Consider the following 17,886-nt stretch of genomic DNA (forward strand, 5'->3'; position numbering starts at 1 on the left):
GGTGCTTTAATATATTATTTAATATAATTCTAATTTAATATTTATTCATTTAATATATATTCAAGGAAATGTAAATAAAAATGACAGGCCGGGCGCGGTGGCTCAAGCCTGTAATCCCAGCACTTTGGGAGGCCGAGGCGGGTGGATCACGAGGTCAGGAGATCGAGACCATCCTGGCTAACACCGTGAAACCCCGTCTCTACTAAAAATACAAAAAACTAGCTGGGCGCGGTGGCGGGCGCCTGTAGTCCCAGCTACTGGGGAGTCTGAGGCAGGAGAATGGCGTAAACCCGGGAGGCGGAGCTTGCAGTGGGCCGAGATCGCGCCACTGCACTCCAGCCTGGGTGACACAGCGAGACTCCGTCTCAAAAAAAAAAAAAAATAATAATAATAATAAAATAAAATAAAAATAAAAATGACAATGAAATACCACTCCACATCTATTAGAATGGCCAAACAAATTCAGAACACTGACAACATCAAATGCTGGTGAGGATGTGGAACAATATGAACTCTCATTCATTGCTGGTGGGAATGCAAAATGGTAAGCTACATGATGGTTTCTTGTAATACTAAACATGCTCTTACCATATACTCCAGTAATCATGGTCCACAAGAACCTGCATACAGATATTTATGTCAACTTTATTCATAAACACCAAAACTTGGAAACAACCAAGATGTCATTTGGTAGGTGAATGGATAAACTGTGGTACATGCAGGTAATAGAGTATTATTCAGTGCTAACAAGAAATGAGCTATCAAGCCCTGAAAAACAGAGGAAACTGAAATGCACATAACTATGTGAAAAAAGTCAATATGAAAAGGTTACATACTGTGTGGTTCCAACTGTATGACATTCTGGAAAAGGCAAAACTATGGAGACAGTAAAAAGATCATGGTTACCAGGAATGATGGGGGAGAAAAGCATAAGCAAGTGGAGTAAAGAGGACTTTTAGGTCAGGGAAACTGCTCTGTACAATACTATAATGATGGACACATGTCATTGTACAGTTGCTCAAAACCCACAGAATGTACATTAAAAGTAAACTCTAATGTAAACTATGGACTCTGGGTGATAATGATGTGTCAGTATAGGTTCATCATTTATAACAAACGTACCACTCCTATGGGTGGTAATAATGGGGTTATCCAGTGTTGATAATGGGGGTGACTAAGCATGTGCAGGGACAGAAAATATACAGGAAACCTCTATCTTCTACTCAATTTTGCTGTGAACCTAAAATAAACTCTATTTAAAAAAAAAAGTTGGCTAGAAAATTCCAAAAGAAAAAAACAAAACAAGATAAAACAAACCTAAAATAAACATTTAAATGATAGGCCTAAACTCATTTATGTTAATAATTACATTAAATGTTAATGAACTAAATGCTGCAATTAAAAAAGCAGATTGTAGGCCAGGCATAGTGGCTCACGCTTGTAATCCCAGCACTTTGGGAGGCCTAGGTGGGTGGATCACAAGGTCAGGAGTTTGAGACCAGCCTAGCCAACATGGTGAAACCCCATCTCTACTAAAAACACAAAAATTACCTGGGTGTGGTGGCGGGAGCCTGTAATCCCAGCTACTCAGGAGGCTGAGGCAGGAGAATTGCTTGAAACTGGAAAGCAGAGGTTGCAGTGAGCCGAGATCGTGCAACTGCACTCCAGCCTGGGCAACAAGAGCTAAACTATGTCTCAAAAAAAAAAAAAAAAGAAAAAGAAAATGAAAAAGAAAACCCAGATTTTATCAGAATTGATTTTTGTAAAAAGCAAGGTCCAATCATATGCTGTGTCCAAGACATATACTTTACATATAAAAACATAGATAGAATCAAAGTAAATAGCTAGAAAATTATATACCATGCAAACTGTAAACCTAAGAAAATTGGGGGCCAGGTGCAGTGGCTCACGGATGCAATCCTAGCACTTTTGGAGGCCAAGGTGGGAGAGTCGCTTGAGCCCAGGGTTTCAAAACCAGTCTAAGTAACACAGTGAGACCCCATATCTATAGGAGAAAAAAAAAAGAGCTGGGCATGGTGGTACATGCCTGTAGTCCCAGCTACTTGGGAGGCTGAGGAAGGAGGATCACTTGAGCCCAGGAGTTCAAGGGTGCAGTGAGCTGTCATTGTGCCATGGTACTTCAGCCTGGGTGACACAGTGAGATGCTGTCTCTAAAAAATAAATGAATAAATAAGAAGAAAGTTGGTGGCCGGGCATGGTGGCTCACGCTTGTAATCCCAGAACTTTGGGAGGCTGAGGCGGGCGGATCATGAGGTCAGGAGATCAAGACCATCCTGGCTAACACGGTGAAACCCCATCTCTACTAAAAATACAAAAAATTAGCCAGGCATGGCGGCGTGCGCCTGTAGTCTTAACTACTCGGGAGGCTGAGGTGGGAGAATGGTGTGAACCCAGGTGGCAGAGCTTGCAGTGAGCCGAGATGGCACCACTGCACTCCAGCCTGGGCGACAGAGCGAGACTTCATCCCCCACCACCAAAAAAAAAAAGTAAAGAAAATAAAGTTGGTGTAACTATTTTAATATAAGTTTAAGACAATGAGGTAAGAAGAAAGAAATTTCTTACTAGTTGGCTGGGCACAGTGGTTCACACCTGTAATCCCAGCATTTTGGGAGGCCAAGGCAGGCGAATCACTTGAGGTCAGGAGTTCAAGACCAGCCTGGCCAACATGGGGAAACCCTGTCTCTACTAAAAACACAAAAAAAATTAGCTGGGCGTGAGGATGTGCTGCTTGTAATCCCAACTATTTAGAAGGCTGAGGCAGGAGAATCGCTTAAACCTGGGAGGCGGAGATTGCAGTGAGCTGAGATTGTGCCACTGCACTTCACCCTGGGGCGACAGAGTGAGATTGTCTCCATAACAAAAAATATACTGCTGAAAGGGTCAATTAAAAAAGAAAATATAATCATAATGTGTGTGTGATTAAACCTGAAATTACATGAAACAAAAACAACAGAATTAAAGCGAGAAAAAAAAAATTCTGTCTGGGCGTGGTGGCTCACGCCTGTAATCCTAGCACTTTGGGAGGCCGAGTTGGGTGTATCATTTGAGGTCAGGAGTTCAAGACAAGCCTGGCCAACATGGTGAAACCCTGTCTCTACTAAAAATACAAAATTTAGCCAGGCATGGTGACGTGGGCCTGTAATCCCAGCTACTTGGGAGGCTGAGGCAGGAGAATTGCTTGAACCTGGCATGCAGATGTTGCAGTGAGCTGAGAGTGCATCACTGCACTCCAGCCTGGCCAACAGAGTGAGACTCCATCTCAAAAAAAAAAAAAAAAAATCTACATAGTTGAAGATTGATAGAACTAGCCAAAAATTAGTAAAAATACAGATCTAAAACATGATCTGCTACCTTCAGCTAGTTAATATTTATAGAGTAATACACTCAATAATTGCTGAATACACATTCTTTTCAAGTGAACTTAATATGTTCATCAAGCTATTCTGGATCAAAAACTTTCAGGGATCTTTTACCATCATGCACCTTATATTTTCTATACCATGAATCTTGGGAAAAAGCTAAAGGTTATCATAATTTATTACTTGCTTGGATTATGTCAGTATTTTTTGAGGGGCAATTAATTGCTATTTCTATTTATAAAAATACATAATATATTACAAATAAATTGAAATGTATTATACAATATAATTTTTTTTCAGGTGCAAATATTTACAGAGCTTCATAATCAGCCCAAGACCACATAGAGCAAACATGAATGATATTTCCCAAAAGGCTGAGGTAAGTTTCAAAAGTAAAAAAATAAAAATAAAAGAGGGAAATGTAGAGTTGACTGTAGAATTGCTAAAAGGACAATCATTTGGTGGAAAGGTCATATTTAGGAGTTCATAATTAATAACATAATGGCAAGATGTAAAACAAGAAGAGATACAATTCACCAGCTGATCTTGGGCTAGTATTTTCATTTGGGAAATTGTAGGAAATTCTACAAAGCATGAGTACTAAATTTGTGCATGATAGTGAAGTGGATGTGATAGCTAGCATTCTGAGTAGAATTTTAAATGTTTTGTTCTTGATAACTCTTAGAAAGTATTATTTTAGTACTAAAACAAAGTTTGACCTATACTCACAGGAGAAAGCATAATTCCCTCTTAGGTAAGGAATCTTTTTAGTGCCTTATGTATATTTTTTAATTTTTAGCTTTTTTCTGGTTCTTGACTGTAGATACTGAGAGCTGTCGTAAGAAGAGTTCAGTTGCTGACACCTCAGAATTATAAAATTAACCCTTAAATGACCAATGACACATAATAGATTACAAAATACAGGCTGGATGTGCCACAGATTAATTAAGCAATTGTCATTATCACTAGGAAAAAGGGTTTGGTGTTCTGAGGCACACATTTTATTTACAGAAATTTCATTTAGAAATCAGCTTAATTTTCAAAGTGGTGAAAATAATTTGCTTTCCTGGTTATAGAGTGGAGGAAATCATTTCTTCAGTCTTCTACCAGATTCTCGTTCTTTGTGAAGCTCTCTTGCCATATGGAATTGCTCTTACAAGCCCACCCTATATAGAATGATATAGCCTTCTTACACATTTTTAATGTGGTTTAAGGAAGTTATAGATGGGAAGTAATAGTAACAATATAAATCACAGCTTGTGCCCACAGACCATGGTGTACCTCAGCCACAAATAAGGACTAAAGGACTGGCCTTCAGTTTTGCTTATATTAGATATAGAAACCAGGAAGGGTGTAAAATGTGCATTAGCCTCTAAACTTTAAAGCCTAAACTTTTGCTTTGTTTTCAACTTCACCAAATTTACTGAAATTAGTTTGGGTACCTTTTTAGCAAGTGATATCAAATCTGAATCTTTAATAATGGAGTTAGACAATAAAAGACAGTTTTTAATTAGAATTCAGAATTTGATTTTTATATTTTACTGGCTTTCAGCTTCGGTGGAATGCTACCCACAAAATGGGATTTCATTACTATATAACAGTGAAATTTCTACTCTCATATTTTCTGTAATGTCATTTTTCATAGGTTTTAGAAAGTATCTATTCAGGTTGTGATAGTCAAATAAAGTGTTCAAACACATTTCTATTTTATGTTTCAATATACATTTTTTATATTGCTTATTCTTATCTATCTTTACCTAATTTCTTCCTATCTTTTTCGTTAACTTTCTTTTCTTTATTTTCTTCTAATGAAGATTCTGCTTTCTTCATCTAAACCTGTCCCAAAAACCTATGTACCAAAACTTGGCAAGGGTGATGTAAAGGATAAGTTTGAAGCCATGCAGAGAGCCAGGGAAGAAAGAAATCAAAGGAGATCTAGAGATGAAAAGCAAAGAAGAAAAGAACAATATATTAGAGAGAGAGAATGGAACAGGAGAAAGCAGGAGGTTACTTTATTTTACTTTATTCTCGTGAAAATACTTGTTTTCATTTTTTTAATTTAAATTGTATTTATTCACATTAACCACATTTCATATTAACTATAACTAAAATACTTTTCTGTATTTGTAACCTAATTTAAACTCTGCATATAATATAATTTAGTCTAATTTTTGGACATGTGCTCACATTAATTTATTTAACCATCTAGATTAAAGAAATGCTTGCTTCTGATGATGAGGAAGACGTATCTTCTAAAGTAGAAAAGGCTTATGTTCCAAAATTAACAGGTAAGAAGCTTGAGGGGTAAATAGCAAATTAAATTGCAAAGTAGAAACACAACCAATTATTAAACATTTTTTTCATATATTCTTAGGAACTGTTAAGGGTAGATTTGCTGAAATGGAGAAACAAAGACAAGAGGAACAAAGGAAGAGAACGGAGGAGGAACGAAAACGCAGAATTGAGCAGGATATGTTAGAAAAGAGGAAAATACAGCGTGAATTAGCAAAAAGGGCTGAGCAGGTATCACTAAAGATTAAGTTCGTCTTTGTTTCTGAAACTAACTGTGCAAAGTAAAACTAATCAGTATGTTGCCTAATTAAAATATTTTAATGTAACATAAACCTATTAAAAAGCATCTAACCGTCTGGGCATGGTGGCTCACATCTGTAATCTCAGCACTTTGGGAGGCCAAGGTGGGTGGATCGCTTCGGCAACATGGCAAAATCCCGTCTCTACAAAAAAATACAAAAATTAGCTGGGCATGGTGGCAAGTGCCTGTAGTCCCAGCTATTCAGAAGGCTGAGGTAGGAGGTTCGCTTGAGCCTGAAAGGTGGAAGTTGCAGTGAGCCAAGATTATGCCACTGGACTCCAGCCTGGGTGACAGAGTATGATCCGTCTCAAAGAAAAAAAAAAAAAGGTAGCTGACCTGAAAAGACCTGCAGGAAAAACATTTAACATCAGATGCCTAGAAGGATATGGGCAGAATATGCCTGTTTTAAGGTAGAATAGTGAGATGATATCTGTCATATACAATCTTACCATTCTATCCACATTCCTCACCCCGTCTACATTCCTTATTTTTCTTTACAGGTTAGAAGATTTTACAAAGATGTAAGGCAATGTTACATATAAACTATCCATGAGTACCTAACAAAATGCTAATCTTCTAATAACAATACTTTTAAATGCTGGTCTGTTTTCATGCTGCTGATAAAGACATACCCGAGACTGGAAAATAAAAGAGGTTTGATTGGACTTACGGTTCCACATGACTGGGGAGGCCTCAGAATCATGGAGGGAGGTGAAAGGCACTTCTTACATGGCAGTGGCAAGAGAAAATGAAGAAGATGCAAAAGCGGAAACCTCTGATAAAACCATCAGATCTCATGAGACTTATTCACTACCACGAGAACAGTATGGGGGAAACCACCCCCATCCCCATGATTCAAATTATCTCCCACCCGGTCCTGCCCACAACACGTGGGAATTATGGGATTACAATTCAAGATGAGATTTGGATGGGGACACAGAGCCAAACCATATCAGCTGGTCTTTTAAAGCCATACATTAAGTGCTTTCAGTCTTTTTGCTATGCCCCCTTCAGTTTCCATTACCTTTCTGAAAAAGAAAAGTGGCGATGAAAGCAAAGCATATGCCATACTTACTAAAGAAATGTATTTACCCTGGATTTGCAAAGGGGGTACAGGTATTGGGTAAATACAGCAGTTCCAAATGGGAGAAATTGTCCAAAACAAAGGGGTTACAGGGCCCATGCAAGTCTGAAATCCAGCAGGGTAGCCTTTGTTTTTTTTTTTTTTTTTTTTTTGAGACAGTTTCGCTCTTGTCGCCCAGGCTGGAGTGCAATGGTGTAATCTTGGCTCACTACAACCTCCACCTCCCAGCTTGAAGCAATTCTCCTGTCTCAGCCTCCTGAGTAGCAGGGGTTACAGGTGCCCACCACCACACCTGGCTAATTTTTGTATTTTTAGTGGAGACGGGGTTTCGCCATGTTGGCCAGGTTGGTCTTGAATTCCTGACCTCTGGTGATCTACCTGCCTCGGACTCCCAAAGTGCTGGGATTACAGGCGTGAGTCACCGCACTGGCCTTTTTTTTTTTTTTTTTTTTTAAATTGAGACAGAGTCTTGCTCTGTCACCCAGGCTGGAGTGCAGTGGCAAAATCTCGACTCACTGCAACCTCTGCCCCCCAGGTTCAAGTGATTATCCTGCCTCAGCCTCCCGAGTAGCTGGGACTACAGGCACATGCCACCACTCCCAGCTAATGTTTTTGTATTTTTAGTAGAGACAGGGTTTCACCATGTTGGCCAGGCTGGTCTTGAACTCCTGATCTCAGATGATCTGCCCACCTTAGCCTCCCAAAGTAATTATAGGCATGAGCCACTGTACCCAGCCTAGTAATTTTATCTTGTAAATATGTAAAGTTTAATTTTCAAATCTAATTAAGTACATTTTCCACTCCACTCTAATATAATTTAATGTATCTTTGAATATAAGGAGTAAAGTATGGCATAGGTAGTCAAGAAGAGTTTGAATGTTTGTTTGTAAAATTTATTTGTATAAATCCATATGCAAGAATGCCATAAAAAGGATTCCTGAGTCAGGGGGTAGCTGAATGTCTTGGTGACCTACAAGATTTGGAGATTCTAGGATCTTACAATGAATTAAAAATGAGAGCTAGACATGGTGACTCATGCCTGTAATCCCAGCACCTTGGGAGGCTGAGGCAGGAGGACTGCTTGAGCCCAGGAGTTTGAGGATGCAGTGAGCTATGATCATTCCACTGCACTTCCACCCAGCAACAGAGAGACCTTGTCTCTTAAAAAAAAAAAAAAAAAAAAAAAAAAGATGGTAGCAGGGTGGGTAGGGATTAATAGTAGATATAGTGGATGTTAGAATCAATTTGGGGAAGAAACTTGATTTGATATTATCTGTTCATCTTTGAGGATACCCTGATGAGCAAAGTTAAAGTCCATCAGCTTAGAAAAAAGAGAAGTTACTTTTGAGGGAAAAGAAGGAGATGTTGAAAAGAAAAAGAGAAGGAAGTTGATTTGGGAAGAAGCAAAAGGAGTTTCATTTTTTATAAAGCAAAAGAAATAGGAAGCGGCTCTTCAATGTTGTCTTCTGAAAGTCAACACTATGACTGAACTTCTGAATATCTTGTCTCTGTGAATATACTGACACCATGGCTACTTAGACAGATTTATCTTTTTCCTTGTTTGTTGAAAAAAAAAAGTATGCTCCAATGTTTTCTTGTTTTGGTAATGGTTTAAAGTGAGCAAAGAAGAAAGCAAAAAAGATCTTCAAACATACTTTATTATTTTACCATAAGCTAATAGAGATTGGGGAAGCAGGCTGGGTAACAATATAGTGAGACCTCAGCTCTTAAAAACAGACAGACAAACAACTTAGCCAGGAGGTGGTGGTGGGTGCCTATAGTCCCAGCTACTTGGGAGGCTAAAGTGGGAGGATTGCTTGAACCCAGGAGGTTCATGATCAGGCCACTGCACCAAAAACAAACAACAACAACAACAACACCACAAAAAACCTGGGTTTGGGAAGGTTGTAGCAGCAGCAGCAATAAAAGAAAGTTGAGTTAATAAATTTAGTATTTCTCTTTTCTATATTCTCCATGTCTGGCTTTTCACCGTATCTCCTGGATCTTTTCATTTTTATTATTTTTTTAAGACAGAGTCTTGCTCTGTTGCCCAGGCTGGAGTGCAGTGGTGCAATCACAGCTCATTGCATCCTCAACCTTCTGGGCTCAAGCAATTCTCCTACCTCAGCCTCCTAAGTAGCTGGGACTACAGATGCATGCCACCATGCTTGGCTAATTTTTAAAAAACTTCTTGGCCAGGTGTGGTGGCTCACACCTGTAATACCAGCACTTTGGGAGGCCGAAGCAGGTGGATTGCTTGAGCCCAGGAGCTCAAGGTCAGCCTGAGCAATATAATAAAACCCTGTCACTACAAAAATTAAAAAAAAAATAGTGAGCATGGTGGCGCATGTCTGCAGTCCCAGCTACTTGGGAGGCTGCGGTGGGAGGATGATCGCTTCAGCTCGGGAGGCGAAGGTTGTAGTGAGCCAAGGTTGCACCACTGTACTCAAGCCTGGGCAATGCAGCAAGACCCTGCTGTCTCTACAAAAAAAAATCTACCAAAAAAATTTTTTTTGTAGAGATGGGGTCTCACTTTGTTGCCCAGGCTCGTCTCAAACTCCTGGGCTCAAGAGATCCTCCCACCTTGGCCTCTCAAAGTTAGGGGAATACAGGCATGAACCACCATGTCCAGCCTCCTGGAGCTTTTTATTGAGAGATTAACATGATTTATACAAGAGTTGTCAGTATTCTTTTAGGAAGAGAAGTCTTTCTTTTTTTTTTTTTTTGAGCCATTGTGCCTGGCTGAGCTCTCACTTTTTAAATGAGGAGCTTTCCTACTTTGACCTAGTCAAAATATAGAGAAAAGATGACTATCAGAATTATTTTCCCTTCTAAACTATTCTATCCCAGCTGGGCACGCTGGCTCATGCCTGTAATCCCAGCACTTTGGGAGGCTGAGGTGGGCAGATCACTTGAGGTCAGGAGTTCGAGACCAGCCTGGCCAACATGGTGAAACCCTGTCTCTACTAAACATACAGAAATTAGCCAGGCGTCATGGTGTGCACCTGTAGTCCTAGCTACTCAGGAGGCTGAGGCTGGAGAATTGCTTGAACCCAGCATGCAGAAGTTGCAGTGACCTGAGACTATGCCACTACACTCCAGCCCGGGTGACAGCATGAGACTCTGTCTCAAAAAAATAAACTAGCCTACATCTTTCACTGCACTGTTATTGTATCAGTTTTATTTTTGCCCTATACTTATGTTGTAAAATATAATCATGACAAGTATTAGATTGCTAATGGATAGGTTTTCCTTTTGATGGGGCAATGACAAAGACTGGAGAAGTGTTTCTATGTGTCTTGGTTTAAATTGCTAATTAAATTAATAATTGCTGCTTGTAAGCTCAACAGATTGGTCATAAGAGTTTGGTCTGTTATTCAGTTTCTGGGTTACAAAGGTAGGCTTTGTCTCAATTTTTTCTGTTTTTCTTTCTTTTTTTTCTTGAAACAGGGTCTCACTCTGTCACCCACACTGGAGTGCAGTGGCTTGAACATGGCTCACTGCAGCCTTAACCTCCTGGGCTCAAGTGATCCTCCTGCCTCAGCCTCCAGAGTAGCTGGGACCACAGGTGCATGCCACCATGCCCAGCTAATTTTTGTGCTTTTTGTAGAGAAGGGATCTCGCCATGTTGCCCAAGCTGGTCTTGAACTCTTGGGCTCAAGTGATCTGCCCACCTCGGCTTCCCAAAGTGCTGGGATTACAGGCATGAGCCACCTCGCCCAGCCTGATTGTTTTCTTAATATGTCGTTTTCTGGATATTGATATTGATATCAATATGCAACAACAAATATAAAGGACATATTTGGCTAATTTGGAACAACATAAACATATTTCAAAAATTATAAATTTGAAAATTTACTATAAGTCACAACTAAATTACTTTCCAGTTGTATGTTTAAAAGCAAAAAGTAGAAATCTGATGTAATGTAATGATATGAAATTCTCATTCAATAGATTGAGGACATAAACAATACGGGAACTGAATCAGCATCAGAGGTAAACAGACATTTCCTTTAATGAAACATTCACCTAAAATTATCTGATTCACAAATTATCTTTTAGTATAAGAAAAAATTAAAAGGGCTTTTATTATTTTTATTATAAATATAGAAATAACAAAAAAGTATGTTTTGCAAAGCAAGAGCATACTTTTGCACTTTCAAACACTATAGCTTAGTGTTTCAAAGAAAAGTATGTTTTGTTTTGCTTTCATAGTTAGGTTAGAAAGACAAACTTATTAGTCTCAGTTTGAGATACTCTGCCAAGACAATGTATTTTTTGAACTGTTACTAACAGCTGAGATTACTGAACGCTAACATTTATAAAAAGGCAATTTTATTTTCATCATTTGTCTTCTTTCCTCAGAGTTCCTGAGAGTTTATGTTTTGGTTTTTATATAATAGTATAGAGTGCAGTATCTGTTACCATGAAGAAATGTTCAACAACCACAAAAATTTTAGTCATCCCTTTCATCTAACAGAATAAGTTAAAAATCTTCCAATTTGATGGTGTGCCTAAAACTACAGCCCATAAATTGGGAGCAATTTTATCTCAGGACCATGTGTTTCATTTCATAACTCTTCTTAGTTTTTAAAAAATGCAGAGGCAACAATAGATTATATGATTAAAATGAATTAAATAATAAATAGTTTAATACAATCAAATACCAGAGAGTTTTATCTATAATATATATGTTTAATAAATCACTTGGGAAAACTGTGTTTTTTTCTCACTAAATACTAGTTTCATTCAGTATTTAAAAGCTTAGAGATAAAAATCATATGAAGAAATTTTTTTTGTTTAAACTGAATCTGTCCACCATCAAATTGATTTACAGTACATTCACATGCACATTTTGTGGATTAGTGCACAAATAGCTTAATTCAGGCAATGCCACTGCAGTTTCGTTATCTTAACAGCTGTATTAACTCCATCTTCTAGGAAATAGAATGCTTCTTGAACCTCATCAGCAATGGATTTCACTAAGATTAACTCACAATGCACAAAGAATTTAGAGTAGGAGATGTTTAATAATAATCTGTAAAAAGTAATTGTTTGTTCTTCATAATAACATTGATGACAATGTAATGGAATTCACTTATTATGGAGGTAAAGTCCCATGAAACCCAATTTTGATTAAGAAGAAATATGCTAATTATTCATTTTATAAAATAGGAAGGAGATGATTCACTACTTATAACTGTGGTACCTGTTAAATCATATAAAACATCTGGAAAAATGAAAAAGAATTTTGAGGATCTAGAAAAAGAACGTGAAGAGAAAGAAAGGATCAAGTATGAGGAAGATAAAAGAGTAAGATATGATGAACAACGACGATCTCTCAAGGAAGCAAAGTGTCTTTCATTAGTTATGGTAAGTTTTTTTTGTTTGTTTTTTAAGAAACAAATCAAGGCAGTTTAAGTTAGCATTTTCCTTTATGAATAAAAGGTGGGTTTTCATAATGTTTTCTTAGGATGATGAAATAGAAAGTGAAGCAAAAAAAGAATCACTTTCTCCTGGAAAATTGAAACTAACTTTTGAAGAACTGGAGCGACAAAGACAAGAAAACCGAAAGAAGCAAGCTGAAGAGGAAGCACGGAAACGTTTAGAAGATGAGAAGCGTGCTTTTGAAGAAGCAAGGCGGCAAATGGTAAATCTACATGTTTAAACCTTACAATTAATATTAATGAAGTTAGCTGGCTTTAGATAAGGTTCATTACTATAAATTCAAAGAGATTTTACATATAGAAGGGCTGATTTTCCAGTTGTATAGATATTCCATATATAAAATGTGTCTAGGCCAGGCATGGTGGCTCACGCCTGTAATTCCCAGCACTTTGGGAGGCCAAGGTGGGTAGATCACCTGAGGTTGGGAGTTTGAAACCAGCCTGGGCAACATTGTGAAATCCCATCTCTACTAAAAATACAAAAATTAGCTGACTGTGGTGGCGCACACCTGTAATCCCAGCTACTTGGGAGGCTAAGGCACAAGAATCACTTGAACCCAGGCAATGGAGGTTGCAGTGAGCCAAGATTGCACCATTGTACTCCAGCCTGGATAACAAAGTGAGACTGTCTCAAAAAAAAAATCCATACTGTTTTCCAGTTTCCACTCTGGGGCATTTTACCCAATATGCTTTAAATTTTTATTTTTATAAATTGTTATTAATATATAAGTATGCAAAATAATTACTCAATGAACCTAGTTTCCTTCATCTGTTAGTCAATCTGCAATGTACTTACTGACATGGGTGCAGGACTGATTATAAGTGTAAACTTGTCCTCAGCAGTCCAGTTTTTCAAGTGTTTGAACATATCAGAATAATAGTTTACAGTGGAATATGCAGTTTGCCCTATTAAGTGTATGTGTGTGTGTATTTGTGTGCATGCCTCTGTGTGTGTGTGTGTGTGTGTGTAGTGTGGTGGTTAAGAGCATGGATTGTGGAGCCGGATTGTCTAGATTCAGATATCAGCCATTTACTAACTGTGTAACCATGGACAACTGTTTTAATCTCTCGCTGTGTTAATTAATTAAATCTCTCTCTTAGTTTCTTGATTTTTTAAATTTTTTTATTTTTTTATTTTTATTATTATTTTTTTTTGAGACGGAGTCTCACTCTGTCGCCCAGGGTGGAGTGCAATGGCCGGATCTCAGCTCACTGCAAGCTCTGCCTCCCGGGTTTAGGCCATTCTTCTGCCTCAGCCTCCCGAGTAGCTGGGACTACAGGCGCCCACCACCTCGCCTGGCTAGTTTTTTGTATTTTTTTAGTGGAGACGGGGTTTCACCGTGTTAGCCAGGATGGTCTTGATCTCCTGACCTCGTGATCTGCCCGTCTCGGCCTCCCAAAGTGCTGGGATTACAGGCTTGAGCCACCGCGCCTGGCCAGTTTCTTGATTTTTAAAACGGTAAAAATGAAAGCGCTTTCTTCTTTTTTTTTTAACTTCCACAATGACTTGGATTTTTTTTTAAATGCCTATTTCTTAAATGGTTAAATGAGTTAATATCTAGGAAGCACTTAAAATGGTGTTTGTTACATATACAGTAGTTCTTCGAAAATGTTAAGTATTATTATGGTATTAATAGATTTATCAATAAAAAGTAAAATTGAAATAAGAATAGACTGATTCATTTTAAGATTTAAAAATGGGCCAGGCATGGTGGCTCATGCCTGTAATCTCAGCACTTTGGGAGGCTGAGGCAGGCAGATCCCTTGAGCCCAGGAGTTTGAGACCAGCCTGAGCAACATGTGGAAACCATGTTTCTACAAAAACAAATACAAAAATTAGTCAGGTGTGGTGGCACAGACCTGTAGTCCAAGCTCCCCAGGTGCTGAGGTGAGAAGATTGCTTGAGCCTGGGAAATCAAGGCTATGGTGAACTATGAATGAGCCACTGGATTCCAGCCTGGGTGACAGAGTGAGACCTTGTCTCAAAAAAAAAAAAAAGGATCTAAAAATGGAATATTTGTAATTTTAAAGTTACAGAAATTTCTTGATCAGCTTGCTTGAATGATGTTCTAGTAATTATATATATAAAAATTTAATTTTCTAGACATTTATTTGAAAATGTTATTACTCTTGGGTATAGCTGCATAGTATCTACACATTTTAGATATTTCTGGTGGTCAACTTAATAAAGAAATAGTATTATTAAATAATGCATTTCAATGGATATTATAGTAAATTTAATAATAAATTAAAACTTTAATCATAAAATCATAAAGCTGGAATTTTATATAAAATAGTTCTAGATAATAATCTTTTATCTGATTAGTATAAGGCACCATAGTTCACAGTAAAAAAAAAAACTACAAAGATTACAAAATGAGAACCTTATTTTACTACCAAAGAGATGCTGTGTAGATATACTTGAACCCCAATGATAGCACACACATACACATTTTATATTTGTTCTGGGAAAGTTAATACTCAACAGTAACCCCTCACTGAAGCCTCAACCTACTGGGCCGAAGGGATCCTCCCACCTCAGCTTCTCGAGTAGCTGGGACTACAGGCACACACCACCACAATGGCTATAATGTGTTTTTTGGTTTTTAGTAGAGACGAGGTCTTGCTCTGTTGCCCAGGCTGGTCTTGAACTCCTGGGCTCAAGCGATCCTCCTGCCTCCTAAAGTTCTGGAATTACAGGCGTGAGCCGCCACAACACCTGGCTAAAAATGTTTTAATATTCAAATTTATCTATAGAAATTTGACTTTCTTGAGAAGTTTTATTTAACCTGAGTACATCTTTATATGGAATTTCTCCAAACTTGAATATTTTATCATATAAGACATTAAAAAGGAAGAGGATTTTGGTCAAGTATATTAAGGGCATTCAAACCGTCCTATGTGAAGTGGCTAATTCTGTGCCTTTTGTTTGATAATTCATTCCTTTTTCTGATGAATCTCAATTCTTAGTAATGAACTGTTTATTTTGTTAGGTAAATGAAGAAGAGGAAAACCAAGACCCAGCAAAAATTTTTAAAGGGTACCGCCCTGGTAAACTCAAACTCAGTTTTGAAGAAATAGAAAGGCAAAGAAGAGAAGATGAAAAAAGGAAAGCAGAAGAAGAAGCCAGAAGGAGAATAGAGGAAGAAAAGAAGGCATTTGCTGAAGCAAGGAGAAACATGGTAAGACAGAAGCTAACTGGAGAATGCTATTAGAATTCACCTTTGAGAATATATTAATAGAATCATTAGACTTTAGAGAATACCCTATTATTTCTGGAATCTGTGCCAAGAGTAGAAATGGCAAATGTATTTTGAAGTCTCCCAACTGGTGGAATAACACCAGTTGATTGAATGTATTTGCTTCAGTTTAGTGTTCAGAAGATTCTGATTTAAATTGCCACACTTGGCACAAAGGATGGAATATTATTTCCCTTCTCTGGGAAAACATGTTTTCCAGAACTAAGTATCCAAGGAAGAAGAAGAAGTAGGGAGTTTCCTCCCCTAACTTTTCCTTTCTTCCTCTCCATTCTTTCCCCACCTCCTTCCCACACTCCCTTTTCCCCTCCTTCATTCCTTTATTTCCTTCCTTTCCTTCTTTATTTTCAGTTTTCATCCCACCCACTATATATTAAATGACCTGAGTCATTTAATCAGAATTACTTCTCTCTCCAAAATGCTCACTCATCACTCCTGGAAATTGATACCTAACTTAACTGTCACAAGGTTATGACTGTACTTCCTATACCAGTTTTATGTTTGTGCAATGTACAGTTATCTGACAAACAATTTTCAAGCAATTTGAGACTTGAGCCCTGCATCTCCTTCTTGATACATTGTAATTGGCTTTGGTGATATCATAAGCTGGTTTTCTTCCTCAATATGGGTGAGCATCAGACACGTATGTCCAAGTGTTTATTTGGCTTTATCACCCACACAGATACTCAAATCAGAAACTTGGAAGCCTGAAACACTTCTATCTTCTTATTCATGCCTGACGTCCAACCAGTCACTAAGTCTCATTTATTCTGCCTCCTAAATCACTCTAAAATCTGTCAGTTTCCCCCCCATTTTCCACTGCCACTACTATAATCCAAGTTACTGTTACAATTTGCCTGGGACCAACTCCTAATTAACTTGTTATCTTACCTGTAACCTATTCTTTCCTGCAAAGCCAGGAGTGATCTTTAAAAAGAAATTTTGATTGTGTTTTGTTACAGTTTTGCTTAATATTTTCACACTTTTCTTTAGTAAAAATCCAAAAACTTCTAAAACAAATTTCTTTATAGTCTTGCTCTTGTATATTGCTCCCATTTCATTTCTTGATCCTTCCTTAATCTGCTCTTTGTTCCAAATATGCTAAATTTGTTTGTACTTCTTCAAAGTGAGACTCAGCCTTCATACTGTCTGAAAGATGTCCCTCACTCCTTTCCCTGTGCTCTGCTAATTCCAATTCATAACTTTCCATTTCCTCTGGAAAGCCTTTCCTGATAATAAACACCTTCTTCCATGAATTCTTACAGCATTTAGTACTCTTCTATCATAGCGCTAATCCTGTATTGTTATCACTTATGGCTGTCTTTTCCACTCCATGAGGCCAAGACTGTTCATCAAACATGTGGCACAATGCCTAGCATAACAGACCTCCAGTAAATGTTGATGGAACAAGTGATATTGAAATGTAGCATGCAGTAGGTAATCCCTGATTCATAAATGGTTTCTACATAGAAATCCTACAGACGTTGTAAATGCACTTAATTGTTGGAGAATAAGCAGGTTTAGAAGCGGTAGAAGAGAAGTAACTGTGAGTATTACAAGACCTAGTCCTCGGGACAGATTTTTAGGCCAAAACTGCCTTTTTACCATGATTCACTAGTGGAAAAAAATGCAGGGGAGAAAACTGCGTTAAAACAAAACCAGCCGGGCGCGGTGGCTCAAGCCTGTAATCCCAGCACTTTGGGAGGCCGAGATGGGCGGATCACGAGGTCAGGAGATCGAGACCATCCTGGCTAACACGGTGAAACCCCGTCTCTACTAAGAAATACAAAAAATAGCCGGGCGAGGTGGCAGCGCCTGTAGTCCCAGCTACTCGGGAGGCTGAGGCCGGAGAATGGCGTGAACCCGGGAGGTGGAGCTTGCAGTGAGCTGAGATCTGGCCACTGCACTCCAGCCTGGGCGACAGCACGAGACTCCGTCTCAAAAAAAAAACAAAAAAAAAACAAAAAAAAAACAAAAAAACAAAACCAAGTTTCCTAAACACATTTCTAAAGAGAAAGAAAAACTTCCTTTTACATTTATATTGTTTTCTTATCCACAAATAAGTATTGTAATTTATCCAGGAGTAAGTATTGTGATTTCATACTATAGCTTAGTTCATGCATAT

The 17,886-nt window shown here is 38.2% G+C and overlaps 1 protein-coding gene across 8 annotated transcripts in view; it reads left to right on the forward strand.

Moving 5' to 3' along the window:
* The window catches only part of NEXN (nexilin F-actin binding protein), a 53,801-nt gene that overhangs the window by 22,725 nt on the left and 13,190 nt on the right, over positions 1-17,886 (forward strand). For 3 of the 8 annotated variants that reach the window (XM_017962743.3, XM_017962739.3, XM_017962738.3), the window contains exons 2-9: positions 3,681-3,759; positions 5,195-5,386; positions 5,590-5,668; positions 5,755-5,903; positions 11,012-11,053; positions 12,233-12,430; positions 12,531-12,707; positions 15,498-15,686. In XM_017962743.3, coding sequence (XP_017818232.2) covers positions 3,733-3,759; positions 5,195-5,386; positions 5,590-5,668; positions 5,755-5,903; positions 11,012-11,053; positions 12,233-12,430; positions 12,531-12,707; positions 15,498-15,686 — 1,053 coding nt within the window. In that variant the 5' untranslated portion in view covers positions 3,681-3,732. The remainder of the gene's footprint in view (positions 1-3,680; positions 3,760-5,194; positions 5,387-5,589; positions 5,669-5,754; positions 5,904-11,011; positions 11,054-12,232; positions 12,431-12,530; positions 12,708-15,497; positions 15,687-17,886) is intronic. The other 5 variants (XM_017962754.3, XM_017962747.3, XM_017962746.3 and 2 more) reach the window with 2 other exon arrangements.

This window comes from Papio anubis, chromosome 1, assembly GCF_008728515.1.
Source record: "Papio anubis isolate 15944 chromosome 1, Panubis1.0, whole genome shotgun sequence".
Lineage (NCBI taxonomy): Eukaryota > Metazoa > Chordata > Mammalia > Primates > Cercopithecidae > Papio > Papio anubis.